Genomic DNA, 25,903 nt, shown 5'->3' with positions numbered 1-25,903 from the left:
GACAGGAGCTCTATCAGTGTTTTGCAGCTGGGAGGGAGAGAGAGAGAGAAGTTTGGAGGATGGATATGCAAGTGAAGAGAGTTTAATGTGGATGGTTGCACGCACTCAACCCTTCTCTGAGCCAGCCGTTACTCAAAATAAATCTATATGTAGTGTCAAATACCTACTGATCAGCATATGATTAGTGTCAGCGTGAGTCCTCAGACTTCAGATCAGCTGTTGCAGATGGTTGTGATAAGCTGCAACTTATGTTTTTAAGCTTTAAGGAAAAAACAACTGATTAACTGTCCAAAAAAAAAAAAAAAACTAAATATGAACTATTATTCACGTTACCATGAAATCAAAATCTTACTTTTTAATGGAATGTTGCAGTTTATTATAAATGATTTATCAGTGAACATCATTATTTTTTAAATTCACAAGACAATTATCAATCAGCATATATGCCACTTCTGTGACTCGTTTAAAAAGTCTGTCAGCACATCTTTTCTGAGCCGTATTTGCAGTATTAAGACATATATGACTTAATTCTACTTTCTGCAGAAGCATGCTGTTGGGATTCAGGGTAGATTCTGTTTTCAATTAATTATGTGGTTGAAAAAAAAATGGAATAGCGTGCCATCTAGTGGTAAAAATCGACTGGTGTAGATCACCTTTTTCCCCATGTTCACATACTGGGTGCTTCTCAATTCTTATTTGTGCATCTTTGTTTCCTTTCCTCGCGTCTCAGCTCCAGCCCCTGTAGGATGTGAGGGAAGGACGCAAGGAAAGAAAATGAGGAGGAATGAAAGCTTTTTTATACATTGGAATACTTGATCACTCGAGCGACACTTCACAGCGTCATCAGCAGCGCTCAAAGGATCTGCCCTTATGTTGTTAAAGTTTGGTTATTTAAGAAATTCATTATAAATAATAATAAAGCAAGATACCCTGTTGAAATATGTCAGATGTGTGGTTTATATAAACTGCAAAGGTAAAGTATAAATTAAAATTATTGTGACCGATGTGAAGGGGGGGGAATTTATACGTGCGTTACGTTTAGTCAATAAAAGGATACACCTGTGTATCCTCGCTTATGACTCCTCAGGAAGCCTCCTCACTCCTCACTCCTCGATCCTCGCGGTGCAATTAGAGAATTGAGATGTCCTTCAAGATGGCCGAGCTCGATCGGTTTCCGGGTCATAGGATGGAGGACGGAGGAGCGAGGAGACGAGGAGGGATATTGAGAAGCACCCATTGATTTTATTACAAAGTGCAAAGAGAATTAGAGCTGTTCTTTGCTTGAGGTCATTGAAGGTCATATTTGTTTGGTTCATAGTGGCACTCGTTCATTAACAATGGGCGGCATTATTATGGGTATCTAATGGGTAGCCTAGTACTAAACATGTGAGCTCCGTTTCTGTAGCATCAGACCAATCATAAGATCAGAATATGTGATGAAATTTGCTCTAGTTGACTTAATAGCCACCAATGCTAGTGTAAGTGTATATTTCTTAATTCTGCTCTCCATTACATACATGGCAGACCGCTTAAAAAGTCTTTTTTTATTTTTATTATGGCCAATCAGATCAAAGAAAGCAGGGACTACTATTCACTGAAGACGACACAGTAACATACAGTGATGGAAACTACTCAACTTTTTAATGTAATTTTGCTATCTTGAATTGAAAATATGCCATCATTTAAATGTTGTTGTCATTCATAACTGATTGTGATGAGACAAGAAACGTTTTTGAGATAATAGACATACAAACAAGAGTGAATGTGTGCAAATTTTTACATAAAATATTATTCGCAAATAGTTTAAATGGATTACTTCACAAATATGTTCAAGACATAGTTACGGCCTTGTGTTACAGTACAGTACAGACTCATGAGTATTAATTAGGTTGTTTACCATTGGCCAGGCAGTCATAACTAATTTGCTGAAAAGCAGAATTACTGGCACAATCAGGATTACTACTAACTGATTACATGATTGTTTGATCAACTCCTGATGCAACCGATTGGCCGAGCGAGCCTTCTGCTGGGTTTTAAAGAATGCCGTTGTTTATGTTTCTTCTTCATACTGCAGCCAGTCAGAAAAAAAAATGATTATGCCCAAAAAGTGTTTTCACATTTCATGGGATGCATTTTGGCTTAGTTTGTGTTTATGGCCTGAAGAGCATCATCTGAGGCGAGCCAAACAGAGGCACTGAGAGAGAGAGAGAGAGAGAGAGAGAGAGAGAGGGTCTGCCTCTCCTCCTCACAACTAGGTCAGATTGAACACAGCACTAGCGGATTAGCCTTCTGTTCTAAAATAGCTCCATCGCTGGTGTCGTCTCTTTGCATTATCATCTGTAAACTCAGGAGATTGTTTATCTTCACATTTCAAGTGTATCTGACAGAAGTGTCACAGCTTAAGATATCTCTTGGTTTGATTGGTCACACTTGACAGGATGATGCCCCAACTGTCAGGATCCTATGACTAACTGAATGGGCCCAGGCTAAGTGGATCAGACTTTTTGGGAACATTTTATCACAACCTATAATGCGTTTCAGCACAGCTCGGGATTCAAATTCTTAGAAGAAAATTAAAAGAATAAAAAAATGTTGTGACATAAAATCAAGAATTATTATTATTAAATTATATACTACAGGTATGTGCTACATTCTACACTATGCGTGTATTAAGATGATAATGTAACTATTATTTTATTACAAAAATTGTTAATCATATTTTATATATTATTTATATAATAATGTGTGTATACATAAACATAACGCAGTATATTGTGTATCTATTATTATATTTTATATGTACACACGCTGTTAGAAAAAACAGTATATATATGTTATATGTTTTAATCACAAGATAATTACAAACATACTATCTTTCATAGTATATACAGTATGGTGTGTGTGTGTGTGTACTTGGTATTCGCTACGTTATGAGGACCATTATGTCCCCACAAGTATAGTAATACCAGTCATTTTTGACCTTGTGGGGTTAAGGGATTGAATATACAATTTGTACAGTATAAAAATCATGTCTATGGAAAGTCCCCATAATGATAGGAATACCAGTGTGTGTGTGTGTGTGTGTGTGTGTGTGTGTGTGTGTGTGTGTGTGTGTGTGTGTGTGTGTGTGTGTGTGTGTGTGTGTGTGTGTGTGTGTGTGTGTGTGTGTGTGTGTGTGTGTGTGTGTGTGAGGCTGTGCGTCCTCTCCGTTTCTAGGAAACCGGGCGGAAATGGGACAAATAGCACATAAGTGGAGCAGTCCCCAATAGGTGTCAGCTCTTGTGCTTGACTACATTGTAGACCGTTTGGACCGACCCAAGTGTGTGGATACGTGTGTGCGCGCACGCATAGTTTGCATGTGTATATTTACAAAGGAGCGCAGCGTGTGTCAGTGGAGATGCTGAGCCCTACGGACTCTGATCTGATGTATTACCTGAACTGTGTGTACAGGGAGCCCAGGAAGATCATTCTGCACAAGGGCTCGACCGGGCTGGGATTCAACATCGTTGGAGGAGAAGATGGAGAAGGCATTTTCGTCTCCTTCATACTCGCAGGAGGGCCAGCAGACCTCAGCGGAGAGCTGCGGAGAGGAGACCAGATCCTATCCGTAAGTGGACTCGCGAAAATACACAATATAGAAGGGCTTATCATATATATGAGCGCAAAACAGAAAACAGTGATCATCACAAAGTACATTGTTCTACCTGTTTGTTTCTAAGCATGAGATAATCAGTCATTTATTGGGTTTTACATTTATTACAGTTCAAATATCTGCCTCAAAGGTCATGAATAGATGTCATAGTTACTTTTTTTGTTAAAAACAAAGTTGTAACCACTATATAAACATTTAGGAGGACACATCCCCCTTAATATTCAAATGAGTAGTTGATTAAATTAGGTTTTTAAATGACCTTGTCTCTTTAACTTTTACATTAGGGTCCCTTAGTCATGCGTATTATTGTTTTAACAGAACTAAATGTTTATGGGGTAATATTAATGGTTCTTAATTTTTATTAAATACTGATTCTTTTTTTATTTGAGCAAACATCATGGATGCTAATCAGTTGGTAAATCCCATTTCCCACTGAGTAGTGCAGCACCTGTGCTGAACAGGAGATGGCGCCATCACATCGTTCTGTGAACTCAAAAAATTAAAAAAAATTAAATAAAATAAAGTTTGTACGTTTTTTTGTCTAGTCCATACTCAAAACTCCACCTCTACCAGATTTCTTTTTTTCATAATTTCAGCACTGATTTTTTGGCACAGATTCAGTGCCGTAACTTTTTTGGCGGCGTGTTAATTGACAGCGCAATTACAGCTCTCATTGAAACAATTCAGATCAGCGATCCACTCGAGAAGCTCTCCAAGCTTATTTCCCGTCGCTGATCTCATCATTTATGTTTATCAGAGCTTCATCAGAACTCGCCGGTCGTAATCAGACCCCTCCATCCAGATCCCCACAATTACTGTCGCTGCCACTTGAGCTGAGAGCAATCACAGTCTGCCTTCTTAGGACACTGATTAGAAAGCAAGAAAGAGCAAGAGAGAGGAGAAAAATAGAGAGGGAAGGGAGAGATAATGGAGTGCTGGCCTGATTTGGAGTCTAAGAATAGATGTGGTGTACCTTCTGAGTTCACACTGTTAAATGAGCATTAGGACCCACTGCAGGCGCACTGCCATACACACGCCACATCTCACACACACACCTCGTCTGCCCCTCCCACTGCACTGTGCTCTCATGTTAGGTCTTATGTTTGTAGTCCTAAACCTGCTGTCACACAAGATCCTGTTCCCCTGCAGAGACCGGCCCCCCATGGACCCCAAAGAGATTCCATTGGCTATTAACTATAAATTATTGGAAATCGCTTTTGATTAGCTTAAACAAGAAATCACAAGGTTTTGTGTTTTTCAGGCATTGAGAAAGGGTTATAGGATCTTTTATGATATCGAAAGAGAGTTGGCATTTCGCATTTTCAGAACAGAGATAAGTTCTGTGCTTGACATTACATGAAGATATTTTCCCAATTTGCTTTAAAACATAAATTACACACAGTCATACTCTAGCATTAAAAAAAATACATTTGTAATGTGATAAATGATATCTATTTCAAATAAATAGTTCTTTTGAACTTTCTTTTTCGTATTTTATGTTCTGTTTTTTAACTTTCTATTAATCAAGAATCCAGAAAAAAATATAAAATGGTTTTCACAAGAAATATTAACTGATTTCAACATTGCTTTTAAGAAGAAATTTAGCACCAAATCAGCATATTAGAATGATTTCTGAAGGATCATGTGACACTGAAGACTGGAGTAAAGATGCGGAAAATTCAACTTTGCCATCACAGGAATAAATTACATTTTAAAATATCTTAAAGTAACACCAGGTAACTTTTCAACCTTCATAATATATTTACAAGTCTCTTGTGATGGTACATCGACTTACAATAGGTTGAATGACACGTCTGCCATAGCCTGACGGGGTCTGTAGCGTTTTGACTACAAAACTCGACTGCTTTACGGCATATACGTCACTTCCACCACCACCCCCACTTCCTTAAAATCGCAGGGCTGTCAAGTGTCACGCATTGAGCGTGACAGTCACTCATTTCGGTCTTTTATCACGCTCTCCCGCCACACATTGTATTTCTCACGCTGAAAAACTATTTATAATATATTTAATATGCCGCAGCGTCCAAAACTCTGGCCGCGCCGCTCTCACTGTGGAACAGGCATGAATTCAAGCACGTCTCCTCTGGTGTTGTTCGTCTGGTGTTGTTAGCCAATCAGAAAATAGCACTATTGTATCTGGGTAACATTTAACGCAACAACCAATGACACCCCGTAGTCTGGGGTGTTTTTTGTCTGCCTGACTATGTTACGGAAGCTATCTTATCCTCCGTTTATCTTCATGAATCAGGTAATGATTATTTGTCTTGCCTCAAGCTATAATGCAAATCGATTTGTAAAATTTGCAGATTTATTTATTGTAGCTTGATATTATAATATTGACGATATATGGTTATTATCTTCCACTCAAACATTGCATTGAAGTATCATATAGATTCAGTACAACGGTAACCAATAGACTAGGCTACTATAATGACACTGGCTTGTAAACGTGATCATCGCGATCATTTGTCGTTAGAAAAAAAATAAAACCCATGAAAATGAAATTATATTCATATGACATGCTGAAATATATGCCACTGTACCTGGGATGAAGACATTTCACACGCGACGCAAGCAGAACACCTGCATGTGACCTCCTCCTACAGTGTTCAGGGCTATCATGGTTGTCAACAAATGCACGATGACAGAGTTTACGACAGTAGTAGAGGACAATACTGTTTCCCAACTGTAGGGGGACCCCGAGAGCAAAAGTTACCTGGTGTTACTTTAAAATAGAAAACAGTTATTTTAAATTGTAATATGTCATAATACTACTGTTTTTACTATATTTTTGATCAAATAAATGAAGCCTTGTTGAGCATTTGTTTCAGTGACTTCTTTCAAAAACATTTAAAAACCTTGCCCACCCCAAACTTGTGAATTGTATTGTCCAGTACCTCAAACTTGAACTTTGAAATTGTTGAATGCTTTAAAAATTTAACTTTCTAACAAGTTGCTACATAAGGACTTGTCAGCCATAGTTAATTTATCCCACAACTGAAAGTGTCCAGTAATGGAGGGAAACCGGGATGCAACAAATAGCATTTACCTGGTATTGTGATCTCGACATGTTGTCGACCCCCACAGAACAGTTTTTATTAGGCTACTGATTTGACAGGAGCCTTCATGGGAGTGAACAGTACATATTTTTTTACACAATTACTATTGATTTATTTATGTGCAAAGCTTTTTAATGAGGAAAAATGAGTGCACCTGTAATAGCAGTGTGCCTGCAACACCTGCTCCAGGTTTGTGTGCCAGCAGTGAACAGCGGATCCCTGCCCTCAGCCGGTCCCAGCTTGCTTGAACTTGGACTTGCAATGGCTCAATTTGGGTCATAAACAGAGCTGACGATGCAGACAGCTTAGGCAAACTCATATTTTGGAGGAATACTGATTCCTTAGTGGTCCAATTGTTGCAGACTCTGGCTTACAGGGTGCTGCCACCCACTGATCTGCTACTGTAGGCTTTTCCTGAACCAGAGATGCGTGCGTCTGGATCACAGCAGGCGTTTCTAGTGCCAGATCACTCCGGGCTTTCCTGCAGCAACATTTTCTGAAAGTCAGGCCATTTTAAATATGAATTCGCCAGAGAGCTTTAATAATAGTGACAGTATTGCTGCCCATTTAATGCTTACAATTTGAGACATTAATATAGGTCAGGTGATTCATTTCAGGTTAGGTCAGGTTGATGCTTTATGTACACTTATAATGTATTGTTAGGGATAATAAATTGTCAAAAAGTCACTCTAGTATTGTTGATCATTTAGTTAAAGGGATAGTTCACCCAAAAATGAAAATACTGTCAGTATTTACTCACCCTCATGTTGTTCCAACCCCGTAAGACCTTCGTTCATCTTCGGAACACGAATTAAGATATTTTTGGATGAAATCTGAGAGCTGGCTCACTCCTCCATCGGCTTCTTAAGGGATTGAAGCTTTCCAGCCCCGAAAAGTTATTAAAGATATCGTTAAAATAGTCCAAGTGGCTACAGTGGCTCAATCTTAAGTTTATCAAGTGACGATAATATATTTTTTGTGCGCAAAAAATAAATAAATAACGACTTTATTTCAACAATTAATTTCCTTCTCTGAGGGCCTCGACTCAGTTCACTAGTGATATAGCGCAGTTCTTTTTCAGTTGTTGTATGCCACACGCATCACACACATGACCAGCGTCGGCCAATAGTGAGCCTGCGTGTGACGTAGCTCTACGCAATCACACTACGTTAACTGACTAGAGGCCCACAGAGAAGGAAATGAATAGTTGAAATAAAGTCGTTATTTATTTATTTTTTGCGCACAAAAAGTATTATCGTCGCTTGATAAACTTAAGATTTTTGCCACTGTAGTCACTTGGACTATTTTAACAATGTCTTTAATAACTTTTCGGGGCTGGAAAGCTTCAATCCCTTAAGAAGCCGATGGAGGAGTGAGCCAGCTCTCAAATTTCATCAAAAATATCTTAATTCGTGTTCCGAAGATGAACGAAGGTCTTACGGGGTTGGAACAACATGAGGGTGAGTAAATACTGACAGAATTTTCATTTTTGGGTGAACTGACCCTTTAATGTTTCAAGTGAGTGTTAGTTAGATGCTAATGATGTAACAAGCTTTGTTGTGATTGATTTCAGGTTAATGGAATCGATCTGCGAGGTGCCACTCATGAACAAGCTGCGGCTGCACTGAAAGGAGCGGGGCAGACGGTAACCATCATCGCCCAGTACCGGCCCGAGGGTAAGTGTCCGTCAGCTTCTCCTGACCAAACACTGTCGATGAAGGTCACATGATTCTTACTCATGGAGCCAATCAGGGTGCAGAGGTCACCTTTAGCTGCAGGCAGGACAGAAACACAACTCACCCAGACGTTTTTGGGCCAAGCCCAATCCGGTACGCACATTATTCCTCCTGACTGTTACAGAATAGCGCATGTGCCCTCGGAGTGTTGAGGTGCCATGTTTGATAAGTGTCAATTAGGGGGTTTGGTTGCTCTGGACTCCAGTGACCCATTCAGATGGGGTTGGATGCATCACCATAGTCTCGGATCTGAGAATGTTTTCACTGGCTTATCTTACTTAAAGGTGAAGTGTGTTGTTGTTTTTCCGATGTGACAATATTTCCTTCAATGCTAATTTAATGTGCTTAGACAACTACGAAACTAAAACCTTTGTATGGTTCACAAATTCCACCAAAACAATTTCACGGTTTCCACAAAAATATAATACAACACAACCAATTTCATTGTGATAATAAGAAATGTTTTTTGAGCAGCAAATAAGCTTATTAAAATAATTATTTATGGAGGACCATGTAACACTGAAATTTAAATTACGTTAAATTACAGTTATGGAATTATTTAATAAAATATCACAATAATACTGTTTTTATGTATTTTCAATCAAAGAAATGCCTTGGTGAGCAAAAGGGACTTTTTTCCAAAAACATAAAAAAATCTTACCAACCCACACTTTTTCACTCTTCAAAAAAAGACTCAAACACATAAAACCTCTATTATAAAAGATTCAGTATTAGCGTTATGCATGTTATTTGCAAATAATTTTTGTATTTTTGGCATATTCTAATTTATATACTATATATATACATATTAATAGAGAAAGGGGCTTTGTAGAAGCAGATGGTGTACTGTAGTTGTGTCATCAGCCAGCAGAGGCCAACTGAAACATACGGAGCCCCTAAAGGGACATGGTGCTGGAAAAAATATGAGATGGGAGGAAAATTATAATTCAATGCTTTTGCGTTCCCCTGAGAAACTTTGCGTTCACTCGCATAAATGTGAAAATATTTTGACCTTTGTTAACCACAGACCTTATTTCAGTCATTCAACCAAAAAATTAATCTCATTGACTTTGGGATGATGGAACTTAAAGTGCTAAAAATGCTCTGGCCTTTAGGTCTCATTCCTGCTGCACAATTCCCAATTCCAATTGTTGCCACTAGGGGCACAATAAATGACACACTTCATCTTTAAATTGTTGCTATACAAAAATAAGTGTTATCATATTCTTCATGATATAGGAATCGGTATATGAGGTGTGCATAGCATGAGCTACAGGTGTGTGCTCGTATAGACTGTGATAAGCTGAGAGAGACAGATGTGGCAGTGTGGTCAGGTGTGTACTGATATGTCCTCTCTTTTTTCACCCGTCAGAACTTGCCCTGTGCTCCCCACGACAGGCCCCGCCTCCAACTGCAGGTTTGTGCCATGTGATCAGCACCTGGGTCAAAAGCAGTACCACACAGACAGACTGCACAGAGCTAGACCACAACGAAAATGCAGATTTTTACAGTTCCTTTGTTTTGCCTTCCCATGAGGCCAGTTGGAGCGCTTAGATTTGATGGTCTGGGTTCAGAGCTCAGGTTCTGTCTAACTCCCTGCAGTCTAGCTGAAGAACGTGGTCTCATTCTTGCCCCAGTGGCGGCTCTGACCATGGTCCTCTGATTCAGGGGAAGGGACAGAGAGAGACCTTGCTCTCCTGATAATCCTGTGTGCATCCTGTGTTACCCCTGCCTGCTGCCTCACTTGATAAACTCCTCGGCTCCTGTTGTGTTTGTTCTTGGCTCTAACCCGCCCGGCCAACACAGACGGCTGCTATACAGTACATATACATCTAGATATTAATACTGAGAGATCAAGACATTTTAGAACTCTTACATTTGAATAATATTGTGGAAACCATAATAGATTTTTAGGATTACATAATGAATGGAAAGTTGAAAAGAACGGCATTGTCTTTAAAATAGTAAAGACTTTTATAATGTTACAAAAGATTTCTGTCACTTTTGATAGTAAAAAAAATAGTCAAATTTCTTGGACGGTTGTTTAGTGATTATAACCAAGCAAACCAGGGGCTGATTCATATGAATTACACGATTCAATATGAAACACTGAGTGTTATCATTTTGCACAGTTACTAGAAGATGTAGTTGCATTATTATTTCATTTTTTCGTTGACAATGCGTATTGAAGTTATATTTTATCTTATATTTATGCAAATCACATGGACACTTAAAGCCAGAAAATTGGGTCTTTTACAGGAAGTTATATGGGCTTTACTAGAAGCTAAATGACCAGCTCAGGGTTCGGGTTCGGGTCAGCAGCCATGCTTGTTTACTGCTCTGCTCACTGTCTCTACTCCTCTCCTCCTCTTCCTCCTTTGACCTTTTCCTCTCCCAAACTACCTATTGCTCCCAGCTGAAGCCAACACATCTTTCCCACAACACACAGTTCATGCTCACAGAATGGCGGCTTGTAAGCCAACTTACAAACACAAACTACAATGGCAATTTTCTACTTTACAAATCTGTACTAATATGCTGAAACATATTAGTCCATTCTATCAATTGTCAAACAACTGTGGCACCAGAATTATTTGGACACTTACGCCACACTTAAACATGAACGAATGTATAAAAAATTAAGTACTTGGTATTTTGTATTTAATGCAAAAACATTTCTTTTTAAGTGTGACTTAATTGTCTAGATACTTTTTGGGGCCAAGATATGTATTAAAGCATGTATTATTAAATGAGAAGTAATGATTGCTACACATGATTGAGTGTCCTGATACATTAAAAAAATAAACACACAGCAAATCACTGACACATGATGTTCTATTTTCACATTAAAACATGATTCAAATATAAACATTTATATTATTTCACTTTAAGACATCAGACACCAGCTATAATCATACTGAAGACTGATAATACATTATTTGTTTTAAGATTCCTGTAATTCTGACTGTAGGGAATCTGGCTAATGACATTCTAGCATCTGACACCCATCCAGCATATATCACTGAATGAGATCCTATGTAGAGCAGTTAATATGTGGAGGAGAGACATAGTTAAGGTGAAGATCTCTGTCTGCCAAGAGCTTAGAGGGGCGGAAGTGCTCTGGGGCAATCAGTTTGGCAAATGCATTGGATTTCCCATTCATAAATAAGGACTTGAGGACAACTTTAGCAGATGGAGGAGGTGAGGATGCTTTTTTATTCAAATGGCAGCAAGAGATAGAATCATCAGAGGTTTCTGAGCATCGTTCTAGTCAATAGCTATTGACATTTTATTCCTGAACTCCCAACAAGCCCCCTTGCTTTATTTCCTGAATTTTGGCTGAGTGGGATAATGTTGATCTTTTGCTGACCAAGCCTTTGTGAATCAACAAGAATTGATTCTCTTGCCATTAATATTTTATTCTAATGGCAATTTTCTGTTTGCAATATGCCATGCACTAAGCAAAACTGTTTAGTATAGACGTTTTGTGGGCTTTCACAATAAGTTTCTGGGGTGCTTTCACAAGTTAGATAGTCAGCATTATGATTATTTAGCCATAGAGCCGTGGTTCCAGCTAGGCTGATCTTTTCTCCGTAGCTGGATCTAATTCCTCTGATGCTCTTGGGATCGATTCTGGGGAGGTAGAGCTCATTTAGGTGCAGTGGTAAATGCAAGCTTGCACTTTCTGCAGGGGTGTTGTGGGACTGCTGAGATGGGCTTTCCAAGGGTCCTCCTTTTCATCAGCAACTCCCCGAGCCATTGTAATACGACATCCTCGCTGTGTAGCAACACAAAAAAACATACAGTTCTAAGAATACTGAATATGGATTGATAATCAAGCTAAAATCAAAGTCAAGCTGAGATTGAGGTTCTTAGTCTGTTAACTCAAAACATGAAGTAGACTCTTATTCCAGAAACTTTTGCTTAGATAAGCCGTAGAATTAAAAAACTTTAAGCCTGAATTGCTCTTAATGGAAGAAAATCGCTTATTTAGGAATCTATGGTCAGGGGACATGATTAAATGTGTTTGATTTTTAAAACATTATTTTGCATTTAATTGAAGTAAATTAACCGGTTAAATAATTTTATTTAGTTATTTATTTATTTTTTGCTGCGCTGCTTTCAAGACTTATGTAAAAATTTCTTTTTTTATGTTTTGCAGTGCCACATATGCTTTGGGAAAAAATAAACATTTTATAGCTTGGTTTTAATAAACATATTAAATTTATATATTTTATATTTATTTTGATATTAAATAAATCAAACCCTTTTTATTTTTGCAACAATACAATTTAGGAACATTTTATTTTTGATATGACCTCAGATACAAGGATTACAGTATATATCCTCCATAAAATTCGACAGAACGACTAGAGAGATGGTACGCAGATCAATTAAGCGTGGTCAGACAGCATTAGCTAGCTTGTGTACCATCTCTGGGAAACATAATTACATGTGATTTTATCAAAGTGCTCTCAGGTACAGCAAACACTCCCTGCACCTTGGTAATTTCAGGTCAGAGTGCACTAATAGGTCACTGAAACTCACACACAGATCCACGTACTGACTGACAGACCATCTCCTTCCATCAGATAATGAATGGATTGTGGTATTTTGTTACTACCTTTTCACACCATCACTACAGAAATACTTTAATGGCTGTCCCTCAGTGCTAGCTGACCGAAAAACATCGACATGCTCTCAGAACACACTGCAGGTTTTAGCTGGCATTTTGAAACTGAGGACAATAGGCCTTGAAAAGGTTTTTCAGAACTGACATTTGCATGTGTTGTGTGTGTATGTGCGTGTGTCTGTGTCTGTTAGTGTGGCATTCTGGGAGTCAGGATTGAGGCCACTTTTTGTGACATACTGACATCACCAGCCAGTGTCCATACACTAAACTCAACAGACAGCCAATGACGGGCCAAGAACACCTCTGGAACTCTGGACACACACACACACACACACACACACACACACACACACACACACACACACACACACACACACACACACACACCACACACACACACACACGTTTACCTAGCTGTCTAAATAAAGCAAATTAGTACACTCCAAAACATTTTTTTCTTAAGTCAGTATGTTTTCCCAATACAAATATTAATGTTTTCAGAGAATGTATCTTGAATTCAGTATATTGTTCTTAGCACATAGCAAATAATTTTTAAGCATATCGTGTGTTTTATAAACCACACTATATTTGGGGACAAATTGACATAAAACAAATTATGCTTAATTTAAGATAGATAGATAGATAGATAGATAGATAGATAGATAGATAGATAGATAGATAGATAGATAGATAGATAGATAGATAGATAGATAGATAGATAGATAGATAGATAGATAGATAGATAGATAGATAGGCAACACGAACTCTACATACATACTCTACTCTACATACCACAGAGATATTTGTATAAACCTGAGTGTTTTGATGCATCAACAAGCTATTAATGAAATCTGCTGTCTGCATAAATGTAACGTCCCTCTGATAAAACTGGTTTCCATCAAAAATCCTAACAGGCTATTAATCATTTATCTGGAGGCCCAGAGCTCTATGAATGAGTATTTTACCATAATAGTGTGTGTCCTGTCTGATTTATGACTAACCTCTGCTCTGCTCCATCTCATTGTTTCTAATGAAGCCCCAAGCATCTAAGGAACTTCCACAGAGAATGCATCTTCCACATAACTATTGTTTTATTGTACTGACAAATTGCAAAACAGTCAATTTTTTTGGTGCTACTAATTTAAAGGGAAACATTCTGAGAGAAGAATTTTGTGCCCCAATATGATTTATAATATTTATACGCAGATTCTGGGTGTTTTGCCATCCATGGACTGTAAAAAAATTAAATAATAATAATTTGTTTAACCTTCTTAGAAGCATTTAAGGTCAAACAAGGTTATCTCTCCTCCTGTGAGGAATATTCTTAATCGTGTTGTCAGTCATTTTATGGCAATGTCCATTATCTTCAGTTCGTAACTTGTGTCGGACATGAATTACACATCAAATTGTGCAGCAGTGTGTTTCTAAGTAATCAGGCTTACAATTTCCACCTGGCGAGCGAAAAAATGTATCCCAAAGACTTTGAAGAGAGAACCCGAGCAATAAATGGAGACCAAAATATCATATAGAGAACCACGTATGTTTTTTCAAATACCCTAGCAGGCACATAGTAACACACTAACACATCTCAGAACACCCTAGCAACCACATAGCAATGTTTTGGCAACCACCCAGAACACCCTTTCATTGTTTTGCATGGGTAAGCATCAATAACATTTCCTTCAGAAAATACAAAAATCTCATTTTAAATGTTCTTTTTGTTGTTGTTTTTCGACTTTTTGGGTTTTGGGCTGATTTTTGAGAACTCCCTTTGGATTGTTTGTGAATATATATTTGGGTAATGGGCTGTGAGGTGGACATTTGCCAGTGTTTAGCCACTGCTTGGCCCTGATCCCAGATATCCTGTGGCTTGGTTTCTTTGGCTGAGCTGCTATATTGACAGATTCTCAGGAGGACGTGCACAGTTTTTGCATTCAAACATACATGACTGCTGTTTACACACAAACTCACTCATGTCTGCATAGACCGCACCTTCATACCACTCTATCACTCTTAAGGGACAATCACATTTACCAGTGCTTGGCGATACGCCCACCTGGGGGGCTTTCCTCCATTGACTAACAGTTTTTTTTAACCAGGTTTGTACTAAGTTCTAATGTGGTAAGGCAGTCATAGTAAAAGACCAAATTCAGTATACGTCTTATTGATGATACATACTGTGTTCAGGCAAGCAGATGAATATAAATATAATATATGAATATAATCGCAATGCACAATTTCTCATTAAGCGTTTTTCCATTGAAAACCATTATAAAGAAAGCTCTTAACCATTTAGTCATTCATAATCATATATTTTGCCCTCCAGGTCTGAAAACTATTATTTTGAATCTGCGTTATCAAGATTCCGCTCATGTTGTTCATGTGAAATTGCCTCGCTGACCAACAGAAAGCTGCTTGATTTGAAAATGACTTTGTGTGATTAGTGATCTCTATGCTATTGACAATGGAATGTCATAATTACAAGCATCACTCACCATTGTCTTCTTCCTTATCTCAGCGCTGCAGTTTGTAGATACAGTAGAATTATTTGAGCTGAAGGCTTATTCACAGATGTGTGCTGACATTACACATGATGTTGGATTAATTTACAGTCTCTATTTCCCTGAAACGTCACACTTCCAGTTTTGCAGCTCACACATTGTGATTGTACCTGGTGGCACAGTAATGCTCTTTTCCCCTGCTGCGGGTGGAGCTGTATTTGGCATGTTGGAGTCACTGCACAGCAGCTAATGAGACTACACAAGCTGTCCTCTATTAACTGAAAGCACCTCACTCCAGACTCACACAAACGTGTATGTATGAGTGATGGATGTGTCAGCCTGGATGTGTCTGACTGCATGCAAGCTACAGTGGATAGCATAAGTGAACACACCCATGCTAAAGTTGACTAGAAAGAGGAATAAAAAATCATCTTTTGGTAACATTTGGCATTTGATCTTAATGCCTTAATTTAAAAAATGAGGAAAAATCCAACCTTTAAGGACACCAATTTTCTTTGTGAATGAATAATGTATCGTAAATAAATAAATATTCTTCCTTAAAATACAGGTTGCATAAGTCAGGGCACCATGACTGGCATGGTTTTATTTCAGTTAGCCTAATAGCTGGTTTGATTTGCATTGAGAGATGATCTTATGGAAAGTGCCCCATGCCAATCTCTAGGTATGGTGAAGGGTATGTGATGATGTGGGGATATTTTAATTCCAAAGGCCAAGGGAACTTTATCAGGATGCATTGTATCCTGGATCCATGAAATAACTGGCCTTTAAAAATAAAAATCTGCCTGCCTCTATGGGAATTTAATATAGGGGTGTCCTGACTAATGCAACCTGTATTTCAAGGAAGAATATTTATTTATTTACGATACATTATTCATTCACAAAGAAAATCGGTGCCCTTAATGGTTGGATTTTTCCTCATTTTTTAAATTAAGACACTAAGATCAATTTCCAAAAGATTGTTTTTTATTCCTCTTTTTTGTCCACTTTAGCATGGGTGTGTTCACTTATGCTAGGCACTGTAATATGGAAACCAACGCTCATAATGGTAAACACAGCCATATGAGCAGAATCAAGACAGATGTTTTGAATGCACCTGTTTGAAACGGTTTTAACATGCATGTTTGATCCGTGCTATGCTCGTAATCTCTGAATTTATGTCTGCTGTACAGTGTCTTATCTCTGTGTCTGGATATGTGGTTATCCATCATCGCAAACAGCCTGTAATCCTCCTCGGATTTCTCAGCTTGAAAGTTTTGAGACAGACAGAGAAGGAAATCTTTTCATCCATCTAGAAGGTTCGATGTGCAGCAGGATCCTTGTTGCTTTTCTAGGGGAAGGTGTGATATTTGTGTATTACAGTAGAATCCGAATGCGAGCAGAAGCTAAACAAAACAAAGGACATATCATTGAAAGCAATGAGATTGAATGAGACTTTTGCTTAGATCTGCTTCCTCCTGAGAAAAAAACTACAATAAATATTAAAAATAAATAAAATATTAAATATAAATTATAGCTGAAAAGTTTATGTTTGTTAAAAAAGTATTGTCTTGGTGAGATGAGACATCAATTGAATCGTTACTCAATAAAATTATATTTTAAGAAAAAATATCACCGCCCCAACCTTTTGAATGGTAATATGTTTCTTGACAATATTTTCATTTTAAAATGATTTAATTTTGTAGACCTATCATAAAGCTCTATATAATAGTTTGCCTATTTGTCTCATTTGTTACTTTTTATTTCTTATTAGGAAAACATTGAAAAGAAACATACTTCATCTAAGCTATGGAAGAGTTATTTTCCTGTGAAATTCTCCTTTCATATCCTTGCTTTACAAGCCTGCTGCTTATGTGCACAAATTCCTTTCATATGCTTGTGGAATCCGCACGTTTTGAAGGACAGTTAAAGCTGAAATATTTGCTGGATTTGTGGCTTGTTTACCTTTAAGCGAGCTAATACGCTGCAGATTGAAAACACAGAGCCGACACCAAGAGAGAAAATCCAGCATGGCTTTTGATCTGGACTGCTTCAGGGGGAGGAGGGGCTCTAAGACACTCAACCCCGCCCACTCTCCAGTTCTAGCCAATAGGAATGGCTCTTGAGGGGAGAGTGTGTGTGTGAGAGAGAGAGAGAGAGAGAGAGAGAGGTGGTAGAGTGGCAATCTTTGCTTGTGTGTAGGGAGCGGTCAATCTCTCACAGTGCTGCAGTCTGCGAGCATCCTCAAGAGTGAGACTCTCTTTTTATTCTCTCATTCATTCATTCATTCTTTCATGTATCCTTTATCCATCCTCCCGTTCCAGCCACTCACCTTTTCAGTTTCTTTGCTGTGTTGCTGATTTCGTTCAGTTTAAGTGAGTTTACTTGCAAGCACATGTGTGTGTGTGTTTGTTAAGCATGTTTTTGTGGGGTCTTTGGGGATTGATTTGGTTTAGATTAGGGTTATATGTATGTTATACTTTTGAAAAGAATTTTTTTTTAAACCGTGCATGCGAGTGCATATTTTGCCATTGTCCTGCCTAAAGCGACAACTGCCCTGGCAAATAGTTCTCAAGGTATGAACTTTTTTCAATCTTTTTATATTAAAAAAAATATAATATTTCTAACTAATATGTTCCAAAAACATCTCCTGAAGGTTTGTGTGCTCAGCAGTCTCTTTTCATTTAAGTGGATTTGTTCGGGATGAGTGCGTCCCTCACTGCGGGATTGTTTTGGGTTCTCTACTTTATCCTTCGTCTGAGCTTTGCTCCACTCCGAGACTCTTTAATCTGTTTCTCTTTCCTTCTGCATTTTTCTCCAGAGAAGAAGCCTCTCTTTGTGTCATTTTTATTGTTTAGAGGATTCTCTGTCTTCTTGAATAAATAACATTGAGGCCATCAGAGAAAGAGGTAGAGCTTAGTTTCCAAAGGTGGGAGTTTGAATGTGAATAAATCCTGTATATTACATTGGGAGGGAATGTGGAAATATGTGAGTGCATGTCTTTTTTTTAAATTGCTTTTACGGCACATCACCGATTGTATTATCACCATAATTGTCCTTGATCTTCCTCTGCTTTCCCGCAGACTAATGACAAAATTTACTTGTCATTTGACCTTTGAGTTCCTGCAAGGACAGACAGGCTCCCAAAACAGCCTTATTCCTCGGCTGAACCTTCCAAGACCCTTATTCTCATTTAAAACATCAGAAGCTGCTCAAATCATCTTGTTGATTAGTGGCTTAGTTTAGTTATTTACATAAGATATTTTACGACCAATTAAATGGCTTAAAAACTTAAGATAAAACAAAAGGGAGTGGATGAAAAAGGAAGCAGAAATAGGAAACCAAACAAGCTGTAACATGTTAGTGTAGTAGGTACTCTGTGGTGCTGGTCTGGTTGTTCTAATGGTGTTCAGGCTGGGCTTTGGGGCATTGCTGAGTTCTCAGGTTCAGCACGTGTGTGTGTGCGTGTGCGTGTGTGTGTGCATTGGTCTCAGCAGCAGAAGCTAGAGCAGATGTAGTCCTCTGCTGAAACAGGGCTGAGGTGTCAGCACCCTGGATAAACTGCCGTGCCGTGCACTAGTTTAGCTGCTGAACGAGCTTAAGTCTGTGTGAGGAGGCCAAATCTGTGTTTTAAACCTCATGAGTCTGTGCCTTCCTAAAAAACAATTAGATATTCCTTCTCTCTGAAATATTATTTTGGTAACACTTTACAATAAGGTTTCATTTTGTTAACATTAGTTGATCTGTTAACTAACATGGACTAACCTTGAGCTTTTGCTGTATTTGTTAATCTTTGTAAATGTTAGTTAATAAAAATACAGCCGTTCATCGTTTGTTCATGTTACTTCACAGTGCATTAACTAATGTTAACAAATTGAAGTAAATGTTGAGATTAACTTTAACAAAGATTAACAAATGCTGTAGAAGTGCAGTTCATTAATAGTTCATGTTACCTTATTGTAAAGTGCCGTTATTTTCTATGCACTACCGTTCAAAGGTTGGTGGTCGGCTCAATTTTTTAAAATGTTTTTGAAGTCTTACCAAAAATGCATTTATTTGATCAAAATACAGTAAAATTTGTAATATTGTGAAATATTATTATAATGTAAGATTCCTTAAGATAAGTAAACATAACTATTGTAATATATTTTGAAGTGACAAATTATTCTTCAGAAATCATTAGTTGGGGCTCAAGTAACATTTCTTATTATTATTAATGTTTAAACCCGTTTTGCGGCTTAATATTTTTTTGTGCACACATTTTTCAGGATTCTTTAATTAGTAGAAATTTCAAAAGAACAGCTTTCATTTAAAATACAACTATTTTGTAGTATTAAAAATGTCTTTACTGTCACTTTTAATCTGTTTAATGTAGCCCTGCTGTTTAAAGCTGTAATTTCTTTCAAGCAAATACATTTTTTATCATCTAGTGTTTTAGGAGGATTTTTGCTTAATCTATCATCATATATTTTTAAAGTTGAGTGGGACCTTATTATAGCTTTTTTTTCTTTTTTCTTTTGTGTTTACATAAGACTTGAACGCCCAAAAGAATAGGGGGTCTTAAAAAAGTACATAAATATGGAATAATATACAGTCAGCTGCTTATTATCTTGCAGAATGATGAATGTTTCAGTTCTGCAGAAATCTGTGGAGATTCAGTATCAGCCTGCGTAATAACAAAGAGACTGAAGTGGGATGTTATCGGATATCATACATTTGCACCACAGAAGATGCATATGATATTACCATCTCTCTCTCTCTCTCTCTCTCTCTCTCTCTCTCTCTCTCTCTCTCTCTCTCTCTCTCTCTCTCTCTCTCTCTCTCTCTCTTACTATTTATTCTACCTTTCCTATATTGACTGTGTGACCTTGTGCTAGAAGTGAGCACAGAACAGCTACAGTAGCTGCTCGTATCGATCGGAGCTGTCATCTCAGACACTAAGACAGCATTTCCCTCCAGATAACTTTTTATGAATTCTTTGGTTTGAGACTGTTTGTTTGCATGTGCTACGTTCTGTTGTAGATTTTAGAATTGCCATTGCATAGTTTGATGTTTGGTTTAAAAAAAAAAAGATTTTTTCATCATGTTTATGCTTGCTCGGTTATGTTTGTGTTTACAGAATACGGGCGTTTCGAGGCCAAAATTCATGACTTACGAGAGCAGATGATGAACCACAGCATGAGTTCTGGATCTGGATCCCTCAGAACCAATCAGAAACGCTCACTCTATGTCAGGTAGACCTCATCTATTTAAACATAAATTCACACACTTGCTCAGAACTGCACGAATTCATTTTCTTAGTATGTTTTTTTTTCTCTCTTGTTTTTCAGTTACGTATCTAAAAAAAAGCAAAGTGCATATTTTCCTTAACCTATAGGCATTTTTTTTCTGTTTTAAAGCAAAAAATCTAAAGGAAACATTTATACCTAAAAAAAACATAACATTGAACATTTTAATTACAATTATTTCTCTGAAAACAAGTCTCATCTCACACCATTTATCTTCTCAAGACAGTTTATCCTATCGTTTACATATTTTTACTGAAAAACAAGATGAGCAACAGATCAAGAAAATGTTTTTGTTGCAAATGGCTGTTTCTGTCATTACAGATGGGATACTGATATCCCAACAGCTCCGTGATCATGTAAAAGTTGCATTAACTGTCTCTCCCTGGCACTCTGGTTATGATGGACTGATGTAGGATTGATGTGAATATCAGTGTGGTCTCTCTGGGCGATGAGACATGTTGCTAGCCTGAAGCAAGATATTTGTTAGACACACACACTTCAGGGGTTTGCGTGTGAACCAGCGGGGTATCTGAGTGAATTGAGTCAGAATTCATCAGGGTCCACATTTCTTCTTTCATACACACGCACTCAAAGTAGCACATGTCTCATGTGTTTGCTCTGATCCTAGATCCGCCCGGATTGGGTGATCATGTGTTCACTACACAGGAAGTCATACTGTTTTACATGACATTTAGAAGAGCTATTGATATTTAAAATCAGTAGGAAAGTGAGCAACAGTGATCCATTGTAATTCAACGTGTGTGTGTGTGTGTGTGTGTGTGTGTGTGTGTGTGTGTGTGTGTGTGTGTGTGTGTGTGTGTGTGTGTGTGTGTGTGTGTGTGTGTGTGTGTGTGTGTGTCATCAACTGAAAAGGAAAGCTATTAGTATTTAGTTAGATAGTTTGTTAGTCAGTTTGATATTTTTGATTACAGTATAAAAGTAAATTGGGTACATTTTAATATCATGTTGATGTAAATAATTTAACTCGATTTTGTTTGTCTATATTTCTGCACTATGCATTTCTCATTTGCAGACTTTATTCTCATAAATTAATCTTATTGTAGTAGTAGTAGTTGTTGTTGTTTAATAATGTTTGTCCAATATTAATGATGTTTTTAGATTTTAATATTTTATAATCAAAAATGGTGATATGTGATAAATATTTAGTTTTTATTTCCTGGGGCTACTAAACATTTTACCTCCTCCATAATACTGACTTCAGCTCAAGAAATTATTAAGAAGATAAACAGTATAATCAAAAGACCGGCGTGATATATTCCAGCCTCCAGGTTCACTCCAAACGTCCCATGCGTCAGCACTCTTTGGCTAGTCTCCCAAACAGCTGCTATGATTCTCCCAGATATGTTTCACAATACAATCAGCAGAGCAGAGATTAGTTCTTCATTAGCTCGTAGCGACAAGCAGCTGTAGATCCCCGATTTGGATTCGTTATTGTGTGTTAGCTGGAAAATTTCAGCGCACCTGTGGAGATCCATTGTGATAAATAGCTCTCCTGTCAGCAATTATACACACACACCTCCTCTCCTCATGAGGTACAGCATGCACTACTCCCACAGCATTAATAGATGCTCAATATCTCCTTCCCAGCTGCAGTCTAATGCCGCAGGCCCCCTCTGTGGGTGCTGGGTAATTGTATTGTGCTGTAGCCAGTCATTTGGGCCGTAGAGCTGGCCGTGTTTGCAGAACACGATTGTTGAGACGCAGGAAATGAGACCTTATAAGGAGTCATGTATTTGCTGCAGCACAGAACAGCTTACTGAAGTCACCTGTTTTTTTGAGTATGTGGTTTTACTAATGATGTACTTAGGCCTTAATATTTAATATTTGGCCAGGATACAACTATTTGAATATCTGGAATCTGAGGGTGCAAAAAAATCGAAACATTGAGAAAATCGCATTTAAAGTTGTACATTTATGATTCGCAATTGTGCTGCATTCACTCACAAAAGATTTTTTTTAGATATTTACGGTAGGAAAATTCACTCACAATTACAGGCAAAACTGGCATAAATAGCAACCAAAAGATGGTGTTTTCATGTGGGGTGTTTTAACACACACTTTACTGTGAGCATTCATATGTTATGGTGGAAAATGCATGCGATTCAGCTAACCTGGAGTACAAACCTGGAGTTCTATCCTTAGGACAGTGGGTTTATCCATATAGCCATGTTCAGCCATATATATTCATTTACCATTATTGCACTATATATATATATATATATATATATATATATATATATATATATATATATATATATATATATATATATATACTTTCTCCAGAAGCCAAGCACCAGCATTATTTTAGTATTATTTATATACTATTATAGTATTTATTAATAGTATTTATTAATATTTTGAATTAGCTTTTTGATTTATTCTTTAAAAATGTTGTTATGTTGTTGTCATTGATTTAATTTACTTGCCAAGGCAACATTTATAATTTTCATTTAAGTTTGAATATTTTCATTTAGCTTTTTTTTTTTATTACCAAAAAATATTTTTTATTGTTTCAATTTTAAAGAAAAATAACAACACTATTGCTGTTAAGCACTCATATTTACAGTCGGCAATTTGGCTCATCCAGTAGTAATTTACATATAGAAAACACCCGGCAAATCTGAGGGTCAGACATAGTATTGAAAAAGGTTTTGGTGTACAAAGACTAATATATAATGTAAGTGTATCTGAAGGAAGGAAACTTGAATGCATACTAGTGTACTGTATGCCTGTAGAATTCTGCAGTGAAGGAAGGAGATAGACGTGAGGCAGGAAAAACTGAGTCTCCACAAACCTCTGCTCAGTCTATAGAGGGGAAAAGAAAATGATGACAAAAGTATCATTTCCAGTTTGCCTTCGCTGAGCATTGAGATGCATTAAAGTTGAGTGAGTGCAGAGGTGTGATCGCCGTTGGCTGTGTACTATGAATAGAAAGCACATGGCAATGTAAAAGCAATGCATGCATGATTCCATTCACACACAGTCAGTTATTGAGTGATTTTCCTCAATCAACATGTTTCAGTTTTTCTGTCACAATGAATCAACATCAAAATTTCTCTAACGTGGAAATGTGTTGTGTGTATGTGTGTCTATTTGTGTGTGCGCTGCTTATTTCTCCGCAAAGTGTTCTCTGTGTCTCTCTGCGGTAGCATTTACATGTAACCATAACAACACCCTTCCTTTCTGTGATCAGAGAAAGAAATATACATCGCCTTATCCCGTTCATTATGCAAGAAAGTCCTGTGTGTGTGTGTGTGTGTGTTTGTGTGTGTGTGTGTGTTTGTGTGTGTGTGTGTGTGTGTGTGTGTGTGTGTGTGTGTGTGTGTGTGTGTGTGTGTGTGTGTGTGTGTGTGTGTGTTAGTGTGTGTGTGTGTGTGTGTGTGTGTGTGTGTGTGTGTGTGTGTGTGTGTGTGTGTGTGTGTGTGTGTGTGTGTGTGTGTGTGTGTGTGTGTGTGTGTGTTTGTTCAGGTTTATATTACATTATGGGGACCAACCAGCGGTCCCCATGAGGAAAACAGCGTATAAATCATACTAAGTAATGTTTTTTGAAAATGTAAGAATGCAGAATGTCTCCTGTGATGGGCAGGTTTAGGGATAGGGGCAGTGTAAGGGGACAGAATATACAGTTTGGACATAAAAACCATTACGCCTATGGTGAGTCCCCACAAAGATTTCAGAATATAAATTGCAAAGTTGTCGTGGTTTGATTTATTTTGTGAGATGTTGGCTGTGTTGTGTCAGTGAGAGAGCTATATAGATTTGTATGCATTTCTTTTTTAAAACACTGCAGATAATACCATGAATATTGATGTTATGTTCATGTGGTCTTGTTTTTAGTTTAGTTATCTAGTTTATGTTTAGCAGGAAAGTATCTTGTCCTGACCTAATATGTACATGTTTCTTTTTAATAAACCAAGATTACAAATGATCAATTCAGAACTCTAGAAACTACTCAGTACACTTTAACAACCACATAGCAAGACCCTGACAACCACCATGAAGGTGGACCCTTTTGACTTTGACCAGTAAGTTTCCATCCTAACATTGTGACGGAGACTTTTGCACTAACAAACACCTCTCCCGTTTCCTTCAGAAATTGTAAAAATGTAGTTATCACATAAAATCCCCAGTTGCTGCATTGTATGTAATTCACTCTTGCCAATGTCAGCTAGGCTCCTGTTATTTCACTAGCCCAAGCTCTTATTGTCATGAGGCCGCTGATCTACACATACAGATAGCACTCTACTTTACTCTCAGGGGGCTTTTAAACCACATTTCTCTGTAACAAGCAAAAGCAACACATTATCTGCACCTTTGCCAGCACTCTGACACTTTCTGCTAGTCTGTGTGTTGTAGGTGTAATGCTTTTTTCCCCCCTTTGCCATGCTGATGGCTTCAGCTTTTTTCTCACTGCTTAGCAAATACTACACTAAAAAATGTTTCAAGGACTGAGGCAGCACTTACTCTTTACAAATTATGTTACAGACATTTTCTGGTGTGAAAAAATGCTGTCCATGAGGTTCACCACCCATGGATGTATCCTTTTCTGCTGAGCACTGAATATTACACGCATACCTGGACTTTTTCTTCTGCTATTGCACAGAGATTCAGCCCTGCTGCTCTACGGCGAGACCCACACAATAAATCACGAGGCAAAACACTCAGGGGCGAATTCAGTTCACTAAACAGTTTCGCCACTTTTGCATGCAGTATTTCAGTGCACTAAGCCGGACTCAAACCAGTGTAGCTATTGTTAACTAAACTAAAATCATTTTCTTGATCTGAAATAAAATACAAATATTAGGTTAAAAACTTAGAAATTAGATATTGATAGTACTAATGACAAATAAAAAATGCTTGTGCGTGTGCGCGCGCGCTATGTGTGTGTGTGTGGTTCTGGTAAACCAAATGTCCCCACAAAGATAGTAATACCAGTAATGTTGATTCTTGTGGAGAAATTTTTTGGTCCCTTGAGGAAAACAGCATATGTGATGT

General features: G+C 37.8%; 1 protein-coding gene across 50 annotated transcripts in view; it reads left to right on the top strand.

Annotated features, from left to right (window-relative positions):
- dlg2 (discs, large homolog 2 (Drosophila)) overlaps positions 1-25,903 on the top strand; it is a 305,321-nt gene that overhangs the window by 260,581 nt on the left and 18,837 nt on the right. For 28 of the 50 annotated variants that reach the window (XR_013207082.1, XR_013207083.1, XM_077242477.1 and 25 more), the window contains 4 exons: positions 3,451-3,607; positions 8,306-8,408; positions 9,841-9,885; positions 20,719-20,833. Coding sequence is in view for 48 of the 50 variants with exons in the window: in XM_077242477.1 (XP_077098592.1) it covers positions 3,451-3,607; positions 8,306-8,408; positions 9,841-9,885; positions 20,719-20,833 (420 nt within the window). In the remaining 2 variants the exon portion in view is untranslated. Of the gene's footprint in view, positions 1-3,450; positions 3,608-8,305; positions 8,409-9,840; positions 9,886-17,754; positions 17,850-20,718; positions 20,834-25,903 lie in introns of those variants that run through there. The other 22 variants (XM_077242498.1, XM_077242514.1, XM_077242501.1 and 19 more) reach the window with 2 other exon arrangements.

Source organism: Siphateles boraxobius, unplaced genomic scaffold, assembly GCF_051911475.1.
Source record: "Siphateles boraxobius isolate OS27281-9 unplaced genomic scaffold, OSU_SipBor_1 25, whole genome shotgun sequence".
NCBI classification, from domain to species: domain Eukaryota; kingdom Metazoa; phylum Chordata; class Actinopteri; order Cypriniformes; family Leuciscidae; genus Siphateles; species Siphateles boraxobius.
This window is presented reverse-complemented; position numbering and strand designations above follow the sequence as displayed.